The following is a 17,457-nucleotide window of genomic DNA, read 5'->3' on the forward strand; positions in this document are numbered from 1 at the left end:
ACAGTCTCTGTCATATCTTGTGTCACCATTAAATTTCAGCTGTAAACAGAGATTGGTATTAGATATCTTACAAAGTACTTCCTTTCTTCCTGATACTGTATTGGTGGCAGAATACACCATGCATTTATCTTCAGGCAGGGTGGTTTGGCAGCTGCTGCAGGTAGGTGGTCAGATGCTTGCTTATAAAATTGTGCAGCTGAGCTTTTGCAACATCAGTTCAATAATACAGAACCACTCACCATCAGTACCTGCCTGAAACTAACAAACAAAAAATGAAAACAGTAGCAAATTAAGAAATCTAACATTTCTGCCAAAATATTTCTGTGTGAGGAGCTGCAGAATGCATAAGTATCATTTACTTTCAGTCTAATCAGTTTGCTTTTTTTGTTTTGTATTTTCTGTGTATGTTGAAACGGGATAATCCTGATACAGAGCTGCTTGAACTCTGCTATTCTGTTGTATTGTGTGTGCCCCCTGCCCCCAATTATTTTGGCATTAAAACTTCCCGCGTTTCAGGGGGTAGTAGTGGTTTGCTCTTCAGGATTTCTAAATCAACCCAAAAGCTGGTTGGGCTTCTTTTCCTTTCCTCGACAAGGGTGAGGCAGGCATTTGTTCTGGAGGTGGCTGTAGAGATTTAGGAGTATGTGCAGAAGAGCTCGGTGCCTCGGTGTCTGTGCCATGCCTTTTACTAGAAAGTGCATTATTCACTTTACAGCAGCCTCTAAGGTAAAGGAACGTCCTTGCTGTTTTTCCTTTTAAGGGAAACAGATACTTTCATGGGTTTTTTTTCACAAGCCATAGATGCATAATGCTGCACCTCTAGCAGATAGGTATAGAGAGATATAAACATATACATATAAATATATATGTCTTTAGACGGAGGCATAGGCGTCCACTTCCTTCGGTTCCCCCCGTGCTGCCTTACACACTTGGCGGCTCGGCATTCCGGCTCCCCCAGGCTCCGGTGCTTCTGCCGCCGAGTGAACCGGGGACCCGCGGGGTAACCCGAGCTGGCAGCGCCGGCTCCGCAGCGGAGGGAAGGGAGGGAGGCGGCAGCGCCCCGTCCTCCCGGGCAGGACCGCGCTCTCCCGGCGACTCCCGGGGCGCCTCCCGGGGCCGAGCATCCCGCCAGCCCCGCGCCGGCCGCAGGTGACCCGCCGCGGGGCGGGCCGGGGGCTGCCCCCGCACCGCCGGGAGCCCCCGGGGTGGCGGCTCGGGGGTGGGGGGACATTTTTATTCCCCTCTCTCTCGCGAGAAAGTGTTGAGCGGGCGATACTTGAAGAGGAGAGGGGGGGAGAGAGGAGGGGAAAAAGGAGGAGGAGGAGGAGGAGGGAGGGGGCAGCTGGAGCCGCAGCTGGAGTAGCGGTGGGTGCAGCGGCCGCAGCTGGAACAGCAGCGGGAACGGCAGCCGGCGGCGGCGGCGGCTCCAGCGGGTGCGCGCCCCTCGCAGCGGCTTCTCCCGGGGCGGGCGGGCTGGGCGCGGGTCCTGCCCGCGGCACCGGGGCCGCTGCGGCTCCAGCGCTGCCCGGCGCGGGGAGCCGGGAGGGTTCATGCCCGGGGCGCACTTCCAGCCCCGGAGCGGCTTCGGGAGCGGCGGCGGCGGCCGCGGGCGGTGCGGGAGCCCCCGCGGATGCTGCTGGAGGGGCAGCAGAGCCCGCGGGGCCCCGGGCAGCCCCTCGCCATCCCCCGCGGCCGCCGCCTCCCGCGGGCGGGATAGCGCCGGGACCGCTCGGGGGCAGGCGGCGGGGGGCGCGGGACGGCCGCGGCTCCTTTTCCTCGGTCCCTAACTCCCTCCTTCTCCTCGTTCCTCCCCTCGCAGCTCGCCTTGGAGAGGCTGGTCGGAGGCAGGGCGGCGGGGACCGGCGGACTTCGGCGGCGCAGAGGAGGAGGCGGCCGCTCGCAGCCCGGGGGCTCGGGGGACGCGATGTGGCGGGGGCGGCTGCTGGGGATCGCCCTGGGAGTTGCCGTGCTCTGGGCGTCCCAGGCGGGCGCCGCCGCCGCTGGGCACGGCGAGGGGGTGAGCGCCAAGGAGAGCCGGTCCAGCCGGGCCAAGAGGCGAGGGCACGGCGGCGGGCACGACGCGCTCAAAGGGTAGGTGCGGGGCCGGGCCGGGCACATCTGCCTGCGTGTGTGTGTGTGTGTCCATATCCAGTACCCCTTCACGGTGGGAGCTGGCGGAGGTGGCAGAACTCCCCGACACTCCTTGGGGCTTCCCATGCCGAGGAGCACTTTGGGGTGGGGGGCGCCGGACACCGCCCTCAGCATCGCGGGGTAGCGCCAGGGCACGGGGCGCGGAGCCCCGCCACCCTCACGGACCCCCCCGGGGGCAGGGTGCTGGATCCCCCTGCGTGCTGCAGCCTCTGGGTGGGCGATGCTCCGTGAAGATGAGCCGCAGCAGCGCGGAGGTTGCTGATTTATCTTCTAGGAAGGCCTTGGATAAAGGCACGCTGCGGGCTTGTGCATTCCTCCTGCATCCCGTACTTCTGCTTCGCATAAAGTAGCATAGCGATGAGGCCCGGAGCCCACAGCATGCCCTTTCCATTAGCTATCCTCTGTCATCACCTTGAACCTTTGGTGATGACATCTTCTCTTGCTCTCAGCTGGGCTGTCCAGCTCTCTAGTACTCATGTGAATGAGCCCAAGCATACAGGAGTTTAATTTCTTATGAAACGTTGTGGTATATGCTTAGCAGAGTGGTTTTTCTAAAGAGTACATCTGTGTTAGGCAAACTTTTTCCAATTCTGATGGAACACCTTTCCAATGCAAAAATATTTGTGAAGTCAGCTGAAAAGCATTGTGTGCATTTGCAATTGAAAATCTAATTCACTGTAAAGGTGAAAAGCTTGTACTATAGGAATAAAAGACAGGTTTCCTTTTTCAGGTATTCCAATGTGCCTTTTCAGCCCACCGCCAGATTTTTCGGTTGTCAGACAGAGGAGAAATGTAGCAAAAATTGTATCTGTAAGGGATGCAAGCTGTTTTCTTTCTTTTCCTCGTTTCCTCAAAAAGGAGCTGTTACAACTTTAGAGGCCTTGATGAATATGCTTTAACTTCCTCATACTTCTAAAGCACTTTTTACCTATATTTGGGTTTACATTCTTGGCTTTTTTATTGTTTGCCTGATTGGAAAATGTTCACATTTGTAGGTCCATATGCTGCAAAAATGGATGCAAGCTGTCAGCACTGTATTTCATGGATCTGATTTTGTAGGATCAGAATCTCTTATTTAATTTCCTTATATCTTGTCACAGAAGAAATGGATGAAGCAGATTCAAAGTAGATGTGACAAAAACTAGGACATGAGAAGGGTGTATAGAAAAGTTTGAGGGACTCATTGCAAGCAATAAAAGATGATAAGGAAAAACATATATCAGAAAGCACCTTTATTCTTTAGGGTGTTTTAATGAACTTTGTTATAGAACTCTGAGTTAATATCAAACTAATAAACACCATTTTCTTCCCAGTGGCACAGAGTGTGCCAACTAGCACACTGTGCTGACTTGCTGGAAGTTAGAGGCACATTAGCTGAGGATAAAATTTCTTTGGTGTATGTAACTGTTACTCTAAACTGTACTGTTTAGACAGTAGCAATAGTTCATCAAGGGATGATATTTCAAGTGTTAATTATTTTTGGAGTTTAAAATGGAATAGGGTAAGTAATCTTATGAGTTGATTCTTGTGTTTAATAGAAGCCTTCAATATTTTATATACTTTGCAGTAGTTCTTCTTTTTGTTGTATATTATCTGTGAATTATATATCTACTTAGTAATCTGCAAATCTGAAGATAATGGCAATGTCAATATTAGATGTTCTATATCTTGGTCAATTATTTGGAATATTACAAATCTGGAGTGCCTCTGGGAAGCAGATTCTTAACAAGGATATAATAATTTGCCAGATGATCTGAGAAACAGTAGAGACAAAACAAATTATTAGTTTGGTTTCTTTTTAGACCTTTTTATGTAACCCCAGCTTGAGGCTGAGTGTAGAGTTCCCAGATTGCTTGGAGGACAGTCATTTTGATCATTGTTGGGTGAATCCTGCTGGATATTTTCAGTTTAGGGGTTGTGAGCACTTTCTTAGGTGTGGTACTGTACTGTACAATGTGAATAAAAAGAATTGTCATTTTAACAGACAAGGTTGAAATGAATTCTTTGGAAGGACAGATGGAAAACATATTTTGAATGTACAGGAACTGTATATACATTATTCATTGTAATTGGAGGACTAAAACACTAAAAATATGATTTTACAAGAAGACATACTATTTTTTTAACTTGTTCATCAGCACAAATACATTTGGGAATCTGATAGTTGTAATACAAGTCATAACAGATGCTGGGAAACTTTATATTTTCATGTTATTGTAGTAGTCTAAGACTTTTCTTCTTGCAATGAACTCTTGCTCTGATTGTAAGGAAGAGGGGGATACATCTTTAGAGAAAAATCCCTTATATTTAGGCTTTTTATGTGTTTGATTATAATGACTACTGGAAGTCTTTTAGCATTTGAAAGTATTGAGGTTAGTCTGTGTGTAAATACTGGTCTTGTACGTTAAAATGAAGAAGCCAAAGATCTGTTTCAATTCTTGTGATTTTTCCAACTTACCATTTTTTACTGCAAGCTGTTGATTGCAGGAGATGTTTGCTTTCCTCTGTGTGACCTTTGCCTCATTGTTTATGCCAGTGAGCTGTCCGAATGTATAACGTGATTCTAGAAGTATACTCTAATTTTAATTGTAAATTATTTGGAAATACCTCTTATGTTCTCATTTTAAGACTTTAAGCTTGCTGCTCATGCAGTTTAAATTGACCCAGCTATGAAGGCATTAGAAGTGAAATCCTGTAATGCCATCTGTGTTTGGCCTAAGGCAATGTATATTTATGTGCTGGTGCCTGATGCCTCTAAGTGATCAGAAAGCAATCAGAATAAAGGCAGTAATTATTAAAAAATATAACTCGATTCTCCATTCATGGAAATGTTGCTGGAATCCATTGTGATCCAGCAAGTTAAAATAATAAGCTGTTACTGAGACACTTATCCTCTGGATCCCCAGAACTTTACACAGATGTTACTGTATTGAATTATAAGGCATCAAGCCATTATTCTGCTACCCCTTAAACACCTAAGAATGTGAAGTCAAACTTCTGTAAGAAATAACCCCTACAAAACTGGCCACCAGTGGGAAGTTCTTTCTAAACAATATATACTCAAAGACAACTATTTGTATGTATTTCAGCCATCTGAATATAAAGTAAAAAATAATGTACTGGTGGTTTGATTGGTAGCTGTCTCAGTACAAGAAGTATTGTGCTTAAAGATCCTAGAATTAATTAGGATTTCCCATTTTCTGATGATGCCAGACAATGACTTCAAACACTAATGAGTATCAGTCAGTTCTTAATATTTTAAGCAATGTTTGTCATGTTTATCAGTCTCTTCTCAGTGTAATGGCCAAAGAAAGCAATGATTTGTCTAACAAATAGCAGAAGTTTTGAAAGAACTAAAATTTCTTCAAGATAGCTCAATCATGACATGTTTCTAATTAAGAGACTAATTAAATGTATTTGTGCAACAGTGATTTGATTTCTTTGTTTTTATTAGGTTGAAATGATAGTGAATATTGTAGAACAGAATAGCTGGCTCCAGAGTGATTCGTATGAGTCTTGGATTAAAGTTGTTCCACAGGGGATGGAGTTTTTTTGGACCAATTTCTTTTGGTTATCTCAAGTGAAGACCACAAGTTTACTGATATGCTTACTTGAGTAAAGCTGGTCAGATTTGACCCTTTTTACGCATCAGTGCTCCCTGAAATAGAATAAATCTTACAAATCTATAACATAATTCTAGTGTTCAGCTATATAATTAAGGCTTCTGGTTTTCGTTTTAAACCAATAATTACCACTAAAAGCCTGCTGAAGGAAAGCAGACTTTCTGTACTGGTAAATATTTGTTTATACTGAAAAAACCTCAAATATTTTTCTTGCCACTTGTGGCCTGCACACCTCTGGGCAGCTGCTGGTGCCACACCTTGTCCGTGGCACTCTGCAAGCAGGAGGCAGCCTGAATACTCGGAAATATAAAACCTAATTAAAAATACATGGGAGTTGCTGTAAGAACTGATGTGCTGGAGCACCCCCTTGTCTCCCAGGGGGAACAGCTGGCCTCCCTCCAGTCCTCTGTGCCTCACAGGGTAAAGCTTATATGGAGGGTGAAGAACTTCTGTGTCAGCACATCCCGGTGTAAAACCTGGAGCCCTTGGCAGTCACACGTAGTGTTAAGAGTCTGCACCTCTCTGCACCTCTGCCAGTGCTTGTGGTAGTGGTTTTTTGTTATTGCATGGTCCTTGGAATTCTAGTTCTGGAGTGAAATGAGTTCATAGATCTTGGCACTGTGTCCCATGTACATGTTTCCTTTCTTTCACTATGGTATGATTTGATACAGGTGTAACTTTCTCTGGGGAGTAGGAGGGATGGATGAGGAGTAGGGAAAGCAAACAGAACCAAGCAAGAAGCCAGCACAGAACGTGTTCTGTGGCTGGCAAAAGCTGTCGTTACTGCTTGCTGAAGGGCTAATATTTAAAGAGGGAGTAACATATTTTTTTCAGTTCTGATCCCATAGATGTCTTCCCCTGGCTCCCACAATAGGCTTGGATTACATACTAATACATACATACTGGCATTCTTGTTCTAGTTCCATGTTGTTCTTCAGCCTGAAGAAAAACTGTAGAAGGTAAATAATCTTCAGGGCTTCATCGTCCTTGTACTCTCCATTTAGATTTTTAAATCCCGTCACTTGGACACCATCTCTTTAAAAGGCACAGCCTTAATCCCAATTCTGATTTATCATTTATGGGAATAGACTTCTGGACCTGTGCAGTTTGTAGTGCAGAATTAGGGCTTTACTAATTTCAGGCATGAGAGGGAAAAACCATCCAATGGCTAAAACTCTTGGTGAGTTCTGTTGTGATCTCTCTTTCACTGGTGAGCCACTGAGGCTCATGTGATTGTTACCAATAGCTTAGCCAGTCTTCCCCAGTGTCATCTTTTTTCATCTTATATTGTAGCTGGACACAAATGGTTTTGAAGTGCCATGTGTCTCTCCTAAAATACATTAAAGAAATACTTCATTGACATTTGATGGTAGTAGGTCACAAATAGAGCAAACAGAGGAAAAAGGCTTCAATAAACACTGTAGCAGCATTCATGATGCACTGTATGAAACATGAGTGTTTTGGAAATATTGTAAAATTGGCCTGGGAGTCTGAGAAGAAACAGGTTTGCTGTGACCAAGCACCACTTTGCCAGTGTTGAAGATCAGGAGGGCAAGACTGGATATAATTCTTTTCCTTTCTTCCCTTCCTTCTTATTTATTTATTTATCTATTTTTGTCTGCACAGCTCTTGGCTGTATCAGGCTGGCCTGATACACTGACCCAGATGCTGCTGGACTGGTCACAGCTGTGATGGGTTTGTACTTTGTGTACAGAGTGACTGGAGAATTTCACATCAGTTTTGTTCCTTGGTGTCCCAGCGCAGGAAGGTGCTGTGCTGTCCTGTGTCCTGAGGGCTCCTGTGTAAGGCTGATTGTGGCTATGACTTAATTGCTTGGCAGGTTAGAAACAGATTAATCCTGCAGCTCCTACTCAGAAAACAAAAGATGTCCTGGATTGTACTTTGTGTCTTTCTTTGTGTTCCAGGTAATAATTTTCTTATGTGGATTTGTTATGCAGTTTTATAATATGTGTGGTGATGTCTTTCTGGAGACTTTCTGATCTCTGTTGGTGTTTAGTTGAACGATGATGGGGACAGGTGATGTACTGTCTTTAGAAACGGGAGGCATAAAGACTTGGGATGAAGACCAGCACAGCACCTGCAGAGAGTGTCTGGATGGAGCGGGGCACAGTAATTTGCAGTTTGCAGTGCAGGTTTTCTGAGAGTATTGTTTGGAGGAGACATAAGAAACTTCTGGCTAAACTCAGCTGCACTTTCCTCAGTCAAGAGCCTCCTGAAGAGTTATAAAAGCAAGCACAAGATACATTTTGTGTTCAGTGGTGGTTCCACAAGTTGTTCACCAGATCCAGTCACATCTCTGTCTCTTTGCCTTGTTAACTGGGAGAGCTTCTGCTCTATGTGCAGCTTCACACAGCGGTGTCAGGACCTGTGCTGGGCTTCAGGATGCAGACTTGGAGTAAGCACAGGGCTGCTCTCAGTTTATTTGGGAGCAGCAGAAGGATCACTGGGTTACGGTTTGGCAGGGACAGTCCATCTGTCAACTTCATTTACAGTCACCCTTATCGGATAAAACTGCAGCTTCTGTTTTCCTGTAAGCTTGTTTTCCTTTCCTGTGGTGTGTTTCTCAGCAGTGCTGCTCACTTAGGACAGTCTTTGTCATTCATCTTCCATCCTACAAACTTGAATGTTTAGTATGTGAACTTCAATATAAGTATTGACAAGGTTCACTTTAAATATGTTCATGGACTCAAGCAACTTGTGATTATTAGAATACTGCTACCCAAAATGAAAGATACCAAATATTTAGCTACATGGATCACCAGGAAAACTTCCTCTTGGTAGAAATGTAGTAGATATTGGATCATAGGAGGCCATCTCTACTTAAACAGGACTTTAGGAGCTTGAGATCTTTGAATGTGAATATAGAAATAGTAAGAAATGAATCATTAGCAGTAAGATTGCCTTCCATCTCATTCCTTTTCTTCATCTGCCTGCTGAACCCTAAAGATGAAGAGGATAGAGATGCATGTCTGTCACTCTGGTCTTACTCCCCAGACTCAGTAAATATTTTTGTAGAATGGAACAACTGTGGCCTGGAGTGTTTCTGATTACCATTGCACTGTGCTGGAAAAGATATTTGTAGCTTTTCGCTCTTGTATTGTGAATGTCTCCTTTGGTTGTTTTCTCATCCATTCTGACTTTCCCACTTAGTTTTGTTTACTTAATTTTAGGGTTTCAGACCTACTGAACAGCCTCATTCATGCTGAGATTGGTGTGCAGATAGAGGCATGAGGTCAATCATTTGCTTTTTTGTGACAGGTCAGTAAAGTTGGGCCCTTTTTGGAAGGTACATTGTCAGATTAAAACCTCTGCCTTCTGGTTTTGCTTATAGATCTTCCCTGAAGGATGAAGGAATTCTAGCTTTTATCTAGAAGAATATTTTGAATGTTGACTTGCTGGAGAATCTGTTGTTTTCCTTTCTACTTCTCATTTTATGAAATGATTCATGACCATTAAAGCTTCAGAAATACCAAATGAAAGCCACAGTTCTTTTGTCTACAGTTTTAATCATTTTCATCCTCTTTTTCAAGCTTCCCTCTCTCTCATGTTTTGCTGGAGGACATCAGAATATCCAGTGATGTTCAGCTGAGGTTTCAAACTAAAATTTGTTCCCTTTCAGGAACATTATTTTCCTGTCTCTTTTCTCCTTCTTTGTTTTTCCCACTAATTTTCCATCTTTTTCTCTTCCCTGTATAGAGAGTAAATGACCAGTGTTTGCTAGGGACAAAGGTGAACTAAAAGAGTGGGATCAGTATCAACAGGGTTTTCCTCTTTCCTTATGGCAGAGATGCAGGTGACGGACCTTTTGAAAACATGGAATCACTGTCCCAGCATGGAGAAAGGCAGAGGGTAGATTACAGTGTGTAGTCAAGGGAGGAGGAGAAACACTGATATATTACCTAAAATAAATCTTCCAGTAGCCTAAGAGAGAGCACTTAACACACAAGTTAATAGCGTTGCTTAACTCCTCAGGGCATTCATTGACAAGTACTGATGGAAGGGTCAGGTTTACAAAGCTCCCTAAAGGATTGTGTTTCCTTCATGGTGGGAAGGGTGGGTGGCACCAGCACATCCCACAGCCTTCAGGAAACACTCAACAAGGGGCTGGTTAACCCTTGCTTTGGCTGGCTGGTTGTGCTGCTGCTCAGCCCGGTGCAGACTGGCAGAAATCCTGAGCTCTCCTCCATGTTTTCCCTTGGGAAATTGTTAGAGGTTTTCCTCTACTGATAGCCATTAGCATGCACATGGTGAGTGTGGGAAATAGAGCTGGAGGTGGGAAGTGGTCTTTCCCTGTTGCCCTGTTGGAAGTGACATCTGGAGAGCTAAGCATTGTCCTAGCCCACAGTTACATCCATTTCCCATGGGATGCTGTTTACTGCTACCAGGGTAGAAAAGGCTATGATTTCTTGTCCTCTGAAAGTACCTTTTTTTTTTTTTTTCTCTATGTGTGTGTTTATTTGTTTGTTTTAAGAAAGTACCTGATGGATCTCTCCCGCTTTCCCTCTGTACTTTTCTGGCCCAGCAGATAGTTTCTTGTGGTGGTATACTTGTACTTTATATGTCTTACCCAGCCATGCAGATTGGGTTTTGAACTGGACCCGTTGACATTCTCAAGTGGAACAATGAAAGAATACATGCCAGAAACGCGTCTGTCCCTGGCTCTGAATGAGAACAATGCCTGGCTGTCAGGTTAGATGAGCGTGTCCCTGCAAAAGACATGGTCAGATTTCCAGAGCAAGTGCGGAAGAATTCACTTAATGTCAAATGCTGTTGCTGGATTGCTGTATTTAGCTGTCACAGTGTGTGATGGAGGTTGGGGTTAGAAAAGTGTTCTGTGTTGCTGCAGGAAACTTGCATGTCATTTTGAACTCTTGACTTGCACATAGGCTGGAGCCAAAGATACCCGTAGAGCTGCTCAGTGTGTTATTTTTTCAGTTGGACTGAGCCAAGATTCTGGGACAGCGGTATCCTTACTGTCAGAGTGAGAAATAGTTATCATATTAGGCTCTCTGCACGGCATGGGCTCACTTATTGCAGTGCAAAAATGAGTACATCAGATGCAATCCTTTGTATGTAAAAAATATATTTTGCTTAAAAATGCATACTTATTCTTGAAAGGATAATAGAAACTAAATTTTGCGTTTGTTCCAGGATCTAGCATTGTTTCATAGATTTCTCTTTTGTATGACTGAAATAGATGGCTTCAAGAGTTCTCTTAATAATCTTCACTGCGGGAAGAAAAAGGGCACAGTGATAAAACCATCCCATTTTTATAATATTTAGCTAAACAACAGAAAATTAATCCCTGTTTAAACTATTTGGAGTGCCTGGAAATGAAGCCTGTGCATGTTAAATGCAGATGTGTGTCTGTGGTTTTAATTCCATCTCATCCTCAGTGAAGTTTCTCACTTCGTGGATGTACTCACTGAATGCAGGGAGTTCAAAGCACAACCAGGCTTCTTCCCTGGGCTCTTGGTGCAGTGATGTGTGTCAGGGCTGCAGGTGGCTTGGGACAGCTGCCCATCACGTGCTGTAGCTGTTGGCTGCTGCATCCCATTAGGAACCCGATCTTCACTTCCCACTTCTGCTTTGCTTGCAGCTCTGCTGCTCCTTGGAGGAGGGGGCAGGTGCCAGCACAGGTGAAGGAGATGCTTTAGATACTGAGCTCTAATTCGTGCATGAAGTACCTGGCTTCTGTCATTTAGGTGAGGAGGGATCTTGGAAGGCCATGTGGTCCAACCCTCGCTTAGAGCAGGGTGAACGTAAATCACATTGCTCATGGCTGTGTCCACTTAAGTTTGGAGCGTCTCTGGTGATGGAAGTTCTTGGTTATGTGGGGGAGCTGAATAAAACTCCAGTGGAGTCAGCGGAGCTCAGTCACTCTGTGTATTTAGAATTTACTCTGAAACACTGAGAATTTTAGGTAGGGCCTAAGCAGTTTTACAACAAAAGGTATTTAGATCTGATTTTGTGTCTCTTGAAAGTTACTAGTAAAAGCTATTCCACTTCACATTCTGGAGCCTTAGCTACTATTTCTTAGTACTTTGGTTATACTCAGACAACTACATTTTTAAGACCAGCCTCCCATTTTTTTTTGCTGCAGTTTGTAATTCTTTTTAAGTCACAGTGCAGACATGGAAGCATCACTCCTATTTGATGTGGAAATGATCAGCAAATAGTTCTGTGTACAGTTGTAGCAGGTACCAGAGTTGCCCACATAAGAAGAAATATAGACAAAGACTCCTCTAAAAATAATCCTTGGCTGATGATCTTGCTTTAAATTGTATCTCTTCTGCCAGAAGACTAGGTCCCTACAATATGTTAAATATATGGTAGCCACTGCAGCAAAATACTTAATAGAAGTTGTTAATGAAACGTTTTCTTGCCGGAAAGAGTAGCTGTGTGTTTTCCTAGGAAGAGGAAAAGTACATTGAGGGAGTGATTAGAAACCATTCCCACTATCCCTGCATCTCAGCTCAGCTCTAGCTGGTGCTCAGCTGTCTCTCTTACTCACTCAGCTGCTCTCTGCCCACTCTGTCTGGTCTCTGTCTGATTTATTTGAGACCTGTGCTTTGGGTTTGATTCAGCCTGGATTACGCCAGCATTGGCCGGTGCATGGCAGTGCTGCTGACAAAATTTCTGCCTGAAGCTTCGCTCAGAGCAGTGCCAGAAACTCTTCCTCCCATGGGAGCTGCAGATGGGCAATGCTTTCTTCGGGAGAGGGCTGTAATTTCCTTGAAGGGTCACAGGCAGGGCAGAGTGGGGATGTGCAGGATTAGCAGGCCCCCCTGGCAGGCTGCAGCACGGGGCTCTGACTGTCTCTGCCGGGACCCTGGAGGGGACAGTCACAATGCCATTCCCGGGCTGGGGGGTGTTCTCTGCTGTTGGCTTCACACAGGGCTTTTGAACACCTCCCTCCCTTCCCTGGCTGTCACATACCCTCGCTGCCTCGTTATATCTGATAAGAAAGCTCTGCCAAACTTCGCATGATTTGCTTCCTATCGTTTTACATTTAAGTGCCCGCTCCACAAATCCACCCTCTGTGTCTGGGTAACGGTGGGCAGTTTGGGAGAGCCGGGCAGCCACCCATCCTTGCTGGCACAGGGCATTGGGAGCAGGAGTAGCAAGGGAGGGACAGATCCGGTGTGTCCTTTCTGAGAGATGATGTCAGCGTTGCCCCACGGAGAAGAGAGACCACACATTTGAGAGGGTGTGACAGGCAGAGGCTGTGCTGCCCCACAGTGCTGACCTGGGGCTGGACCACGGGTGTCCCTCTGGAGGAGCTGATGCTGCAGTTCTGCCCAGGCTCCCTCCCCATACAACAGACAATGCTTTACTTTGTAATGGGGGTTGTAGGGTCCCTGTGGTTGTTTCTGAAGAAGAATGTCTTCTGATTTGGTGCACACAGATGCTGCCAATGTCTATGCAAACCTATCACTCTCAAGTGCTAGTTATCACAATGTCCAGATGAACTTTTTTCTCTTTTTTCTAGTTGATGACTAATGTCTTTTGATAATTGCTCAACTCACTTTGCTACTGAATTTGTACTTGTGTATCATTAATCAAAGACATAGTTTCTTGTTTCTTTTGGACATCTTTGATGAAACTCTGGGCATCAGCCATCCTGTCTCAGCACTATACCATTACAGAAATCCTTTTATACTTTACAAGTTAATTAAGTGACTCTAAAATGAAGTGAAAGACTTGTCTTTTTTTAAATTGAAGAGGAAACAGCTTTATTCTGAGATGTTCTCTCCCTCCTCTGGGCTTTGGAGTGAAAGGAAAGTGCTTGTAGGTGGTTTGAGGGTGTATTCGTGCATTTTTGCTTATTACACCATTCCAAATCAGATTTTATAACTAAACTCAGTTTGTTTGTAGTGCTACTCAGAAAAACAGTTTTATAAGAATATGAAATACTTCTTTAGTATTTATAGCTTAGAGTATCAGCAGGAAAATATGCTCTATTTAATACAACAGTGGGTAACTGTTTAAAATAAGTACCACGATAGAACCTTGACAATTTGATTGATGGTTTCCATGATTTTACATGAGGTAAAGTGTTATTACCTTGAATACTTTATTTATTTATGGGGATTTATTGCTATAGTGTCTGATCACCTCATAAATATCAATGAATATAACCTTCAAAATTAATTATTTTCAAAGACATTTTACAAATGTGCACAAATTCAAAACACTCCAAAAGAGTGGCATTCAGACTTTAGTATAGGTTTCTTTTATAAGCTAAACAGCAGCTTTCTGATGAAAAAGTGTTCCACTGGAAAATGCACTTGTCAGGCTCAGACTGTTCCATGGAAGTACAGTTTGATGACTTTTTTTGGTATTTTTTTTCAAAGCTAAGCACTCTGCGTCTGGGTTGGAGCCTCTTGGGTGTATGGCTTAGCCTACCCCGTGGACAGCTTCAAGGCTCTCGGGGTCTCTGACTTCATGGTCGCCGGCACATCTGGGTTTTCCAGAGTCCCATTTTGGAAATGGATTTCTGAAACCGGGTTTCTCTGTGACGCAGAAATCTGCTCCTGACTCTTAACATGGACCAGATGGTCCCCAAAGCCATGTACTTGCTGAGAGTGAAATTTGACAGAGTGCATAAACATCACTTCATGGCCAGCCCTTTATAGATTCTCCCCAACCGGAATGGGAAATGGGTGGTTTATGCCCGTAGGTTGTAACAGGTAGCAACAAACCCACTCTGTCTGTCTTAATAAGATCTATTATTTCTTCTGACTGGAGAAGGTGAAAAGCAATCTCACTTGTCTGCTTGCCAGTCTTACTTGGCAGATGATCGTGGAGCAACATTTGGCATTGATGAACAGGGAACTCTAGGAAAGTTACATGGTTATAACCCTGCAGGGAAGTAGCTGACATTACTAAAACTGAATACATTGGAATTAAATGAATAAGACTTTGAGTCTCTAACACCGGTTGCAGGAAGAGAAAAGGGCCCTGCAACAAGTCCAATTGTGTTGCTCACATTCACCTCAGTTACCACTTTGTAATTATCCAGAACCAGAGGAAGGGAATGGCAGTGCTTGCTTTGGCTTAAGTAGTTTCTGGCCAAACGTGTAATTGGAAGAAGTGTCACAGCAATTGGTGTAATCAGAATACCTGAAACTGCATTAGTAATGCATATCCCTAAATAAATACAGGATAAAAAATTTGTTGTGCATCAAGAAATGTTTGTATATATTGAGATTGTTTGTCTTAAGTTGCCTCACCATATGAGGTAACTATTGTTTACTTAGACATTGCATTACTAGGGATGAAGAACTTTCTGAAAGCTTTAAGACAAAATAATAATAGAAAACTCTTCCTAAAACAGCAAACATTTAAATCTGTCTCCAATCTGTATACAATATTTTAATAAAGCAGTTTCTAGGTCTATTAATCTATTGGTAATTGCTCACAATATTAATAGAGATTGTAAAATTTTCCTCTGGTAAGATTATTAGACATAAAACAAAAGAAGGCACATGTTGCCATTTTTGAAGTTATTCTTTCTAGCTTTATTTGCATGGATAGATGCATTAAATAAATAGGACAAGATAGATTTAAAAGATCTATTGTCTGTGAGGGGCATGGAATAATTTCAACTTTTCTATTTTTACCGATAAAATCATGATAGAATAGTGTCTTATCCTGTCAGCTTTCATTGTAAACTCTAGTGATAAAGTTATTTGATAGGGTAAATGTGTATGAGAGGAAAGAGTTGGAAAGAAGTCCTATGGATCCATTATTTAAGGAGGGCAGTAGACCCTTCATACTAATTTTAAAGGATCCTGTCGCTACATACACCCACATCCTTGATTCTTTTGGTAGTTAGTAATTTACACATTTTGACTCTTTTTTTTGGCTGATGTTCTGGTTGGCAGGTTTCAGTCATACATACATAGTTTTGCTCATGGACAAAACAGGGAGCAGTAACAGTGCTTTAGAGAAAAGAAGAGAAAGCAACATAAAGCTTAAGAATTACTGCTCAAGGAGCACTGGATTTCTTCTGTGCTCATTCGTGTTAATGGATATGATCCCTTATTTTATATTTAAATGTTAGTTTTGCTCAAAAACCTGTATGGTTATTTCTTCAGATATGGGGTGATATGAGACAAGGTTTGCCCGTTCTGTTGCTGTTGTTCAGATGTTACTGATTTGATTTTGTGTTTGTAATGTAATCTTCAATTTGTAGAAGTGTATGTTACCTAAAAACCCCAACGACCACAGGCATACAGTTCTGCTAAAAACATACAACATTCTGAATGTAATTATTGAAATGTATATTGCAGCAATTTAGTTCTTCTACTTTTCAGACATATTCCTGGGTAAAAATAAGAATTCATCCTTTTTTTCCCAGGCCAAATGTGTGTGGATCACGTTACAATGCCTACTGTTGCCCTGGATGGAAAACTTTACCTGGTGGAAACCAATGCATAGTCCGTAAGTTAATCTAGTTATGTGTTATGACTGAGGTTTATCTTTGTCCCTCTGTGTCAGGGTATTTTTAATTGGATACCAGAACTGAAATGTGTTGCTATATGTTTTCAATAGCAGCTGTACATTTCTTTACCATTTAAAATATACTAAGCCAATTTACAAAGTTTTTTGGGCTACAACACAGTGATGTGATACCAGTATTTAACAAAGGATTAATCTTATCCATATGTTCAGTTTAAGTCTGTGGTAAAGGGTTCCAAGGGGTGTGTGAACTCTTGGGAGTGAGTAGCTGTGGAATATGTTAACCTATTTAAGTAAAGGGAAGGAAGAAACAGCACTGGGCCAGCAAGTACGTTTTCTCTGCTTGTTTGGACCATATCCCTGAAATATGTATGTAGGGATATAAATATACATGCATCATGGTGCTAAATCCATACTCGTGTGTAGTGGAACAGCATACCAGAAATAACTCCTAAAGGCACTTTGCCTAAGGCTGATAAGACTCTCCAGAGATACTGAGGCAACGTGCTGTCAGCTGGGAATTATTGTGTGTCTGGAGCAGAAATAAAGGAAGCATTGTAATGCTGCCTCAGTGCCATCCTTCCTCCGAGATTAGTCTGGCAAAATGGACAACAGTTTCCCTTTTTCAGGGAAATCTCCCTATATCTACTGTGGCCTATGGCATGTTCCCAGACCTTTTCACAGCAGATGGTGAAGGTCTAGGTTTTAGCTGTCCCCTGTAAAGATACAGACAAACAGGAGGAACTGTTTTGGGATCTGTTGTGTGCAATTTAACGAGTTTGTCGGTATTTCTGTTATGGTACTGAATTTTCTGTCAGGTGGTTTTTTATGTGTTTGGGGTTTTTGAGACATATTTTAAAGGCATTTATGTTTTCTTTATAGCAATCTGCAGACATTCCTGTGGGGATGGATTTTGCTCTAGACCAAACATGTGCACATGCCCAAATGGTCAGATAGCCCCCTCCTGTGGTTCAAAATCAAGTAAGTATTTCTTCTGTGTCTTTGATATTGCTCTTTTGAGTCTGTGAAGCTACTAAGGTATGTAAAATAGTTCAGTGGTCAATATTTAAGACAAATGACCTCTGAGTCACCAGACATACTTTTACCACAGGAAGGAAAGTGTAGCCTCCTGTGATGAAACTAAAGAGTGACTCACAGACCAGCTATTGGAGACACTTTCTTTGCCAAATCAAAA

At 43.3% G+C, this 17,457-nt stretch overlaps 1 protein-coding gene across 2 annotated transcripts in view; it reads left to right on the forward strand.

The window, feature by feature from the left end:
• The first annotated feature begins 1,909 nt into the window (after window positions 1–1,909).
• Window positions 1,910–17,457, forward strand: part of FBN1 (fibrillin 1) — a 149,131-nt gene continuing 133,583 nt past the window's right edge. The window contains exons 1-3 of one of the 2 annotated variants that reach the window (XM_027888943.1): window positions 1,910–2,091; window positions 16,162–16,244; window positions 17,145–17,243. In XM_027888943.1, coding sequence (XP_027744744.1) covers window positions 1,925–2,091; window positions 16,162–16,244; window positions 17,145–17,243 — 349 coding nt within the window. In that variant the 5' untranslated portion in view covers window positions 1,910–1,924. The remainder of the gene's footprint in view (window positions 2,092–16,161; window positions 16,245–17,144; window positions 17,244–17,457) is intronic. The other variant, XM_027888942.1, reaches the window with a different exon arrangement.

Source organism: Empidonax traillii, unplaced genomic scaffold (genome assembly GCF_003031625.1).
Source record: "Empidonax traillii isolate 1590-97213 ecotype Southwest subspecies unplaced genomic scaffold, ASM303162v1 scaffold248:size1534464, whole genome shotgun sequence".
Taxonomy (NCBI): domain Eukaryota; kingdom Metazoa; phylum Chordata; class Aves; order Passeriformes; family Tyrannidae; genus Empidonax; species Empidonax traillii.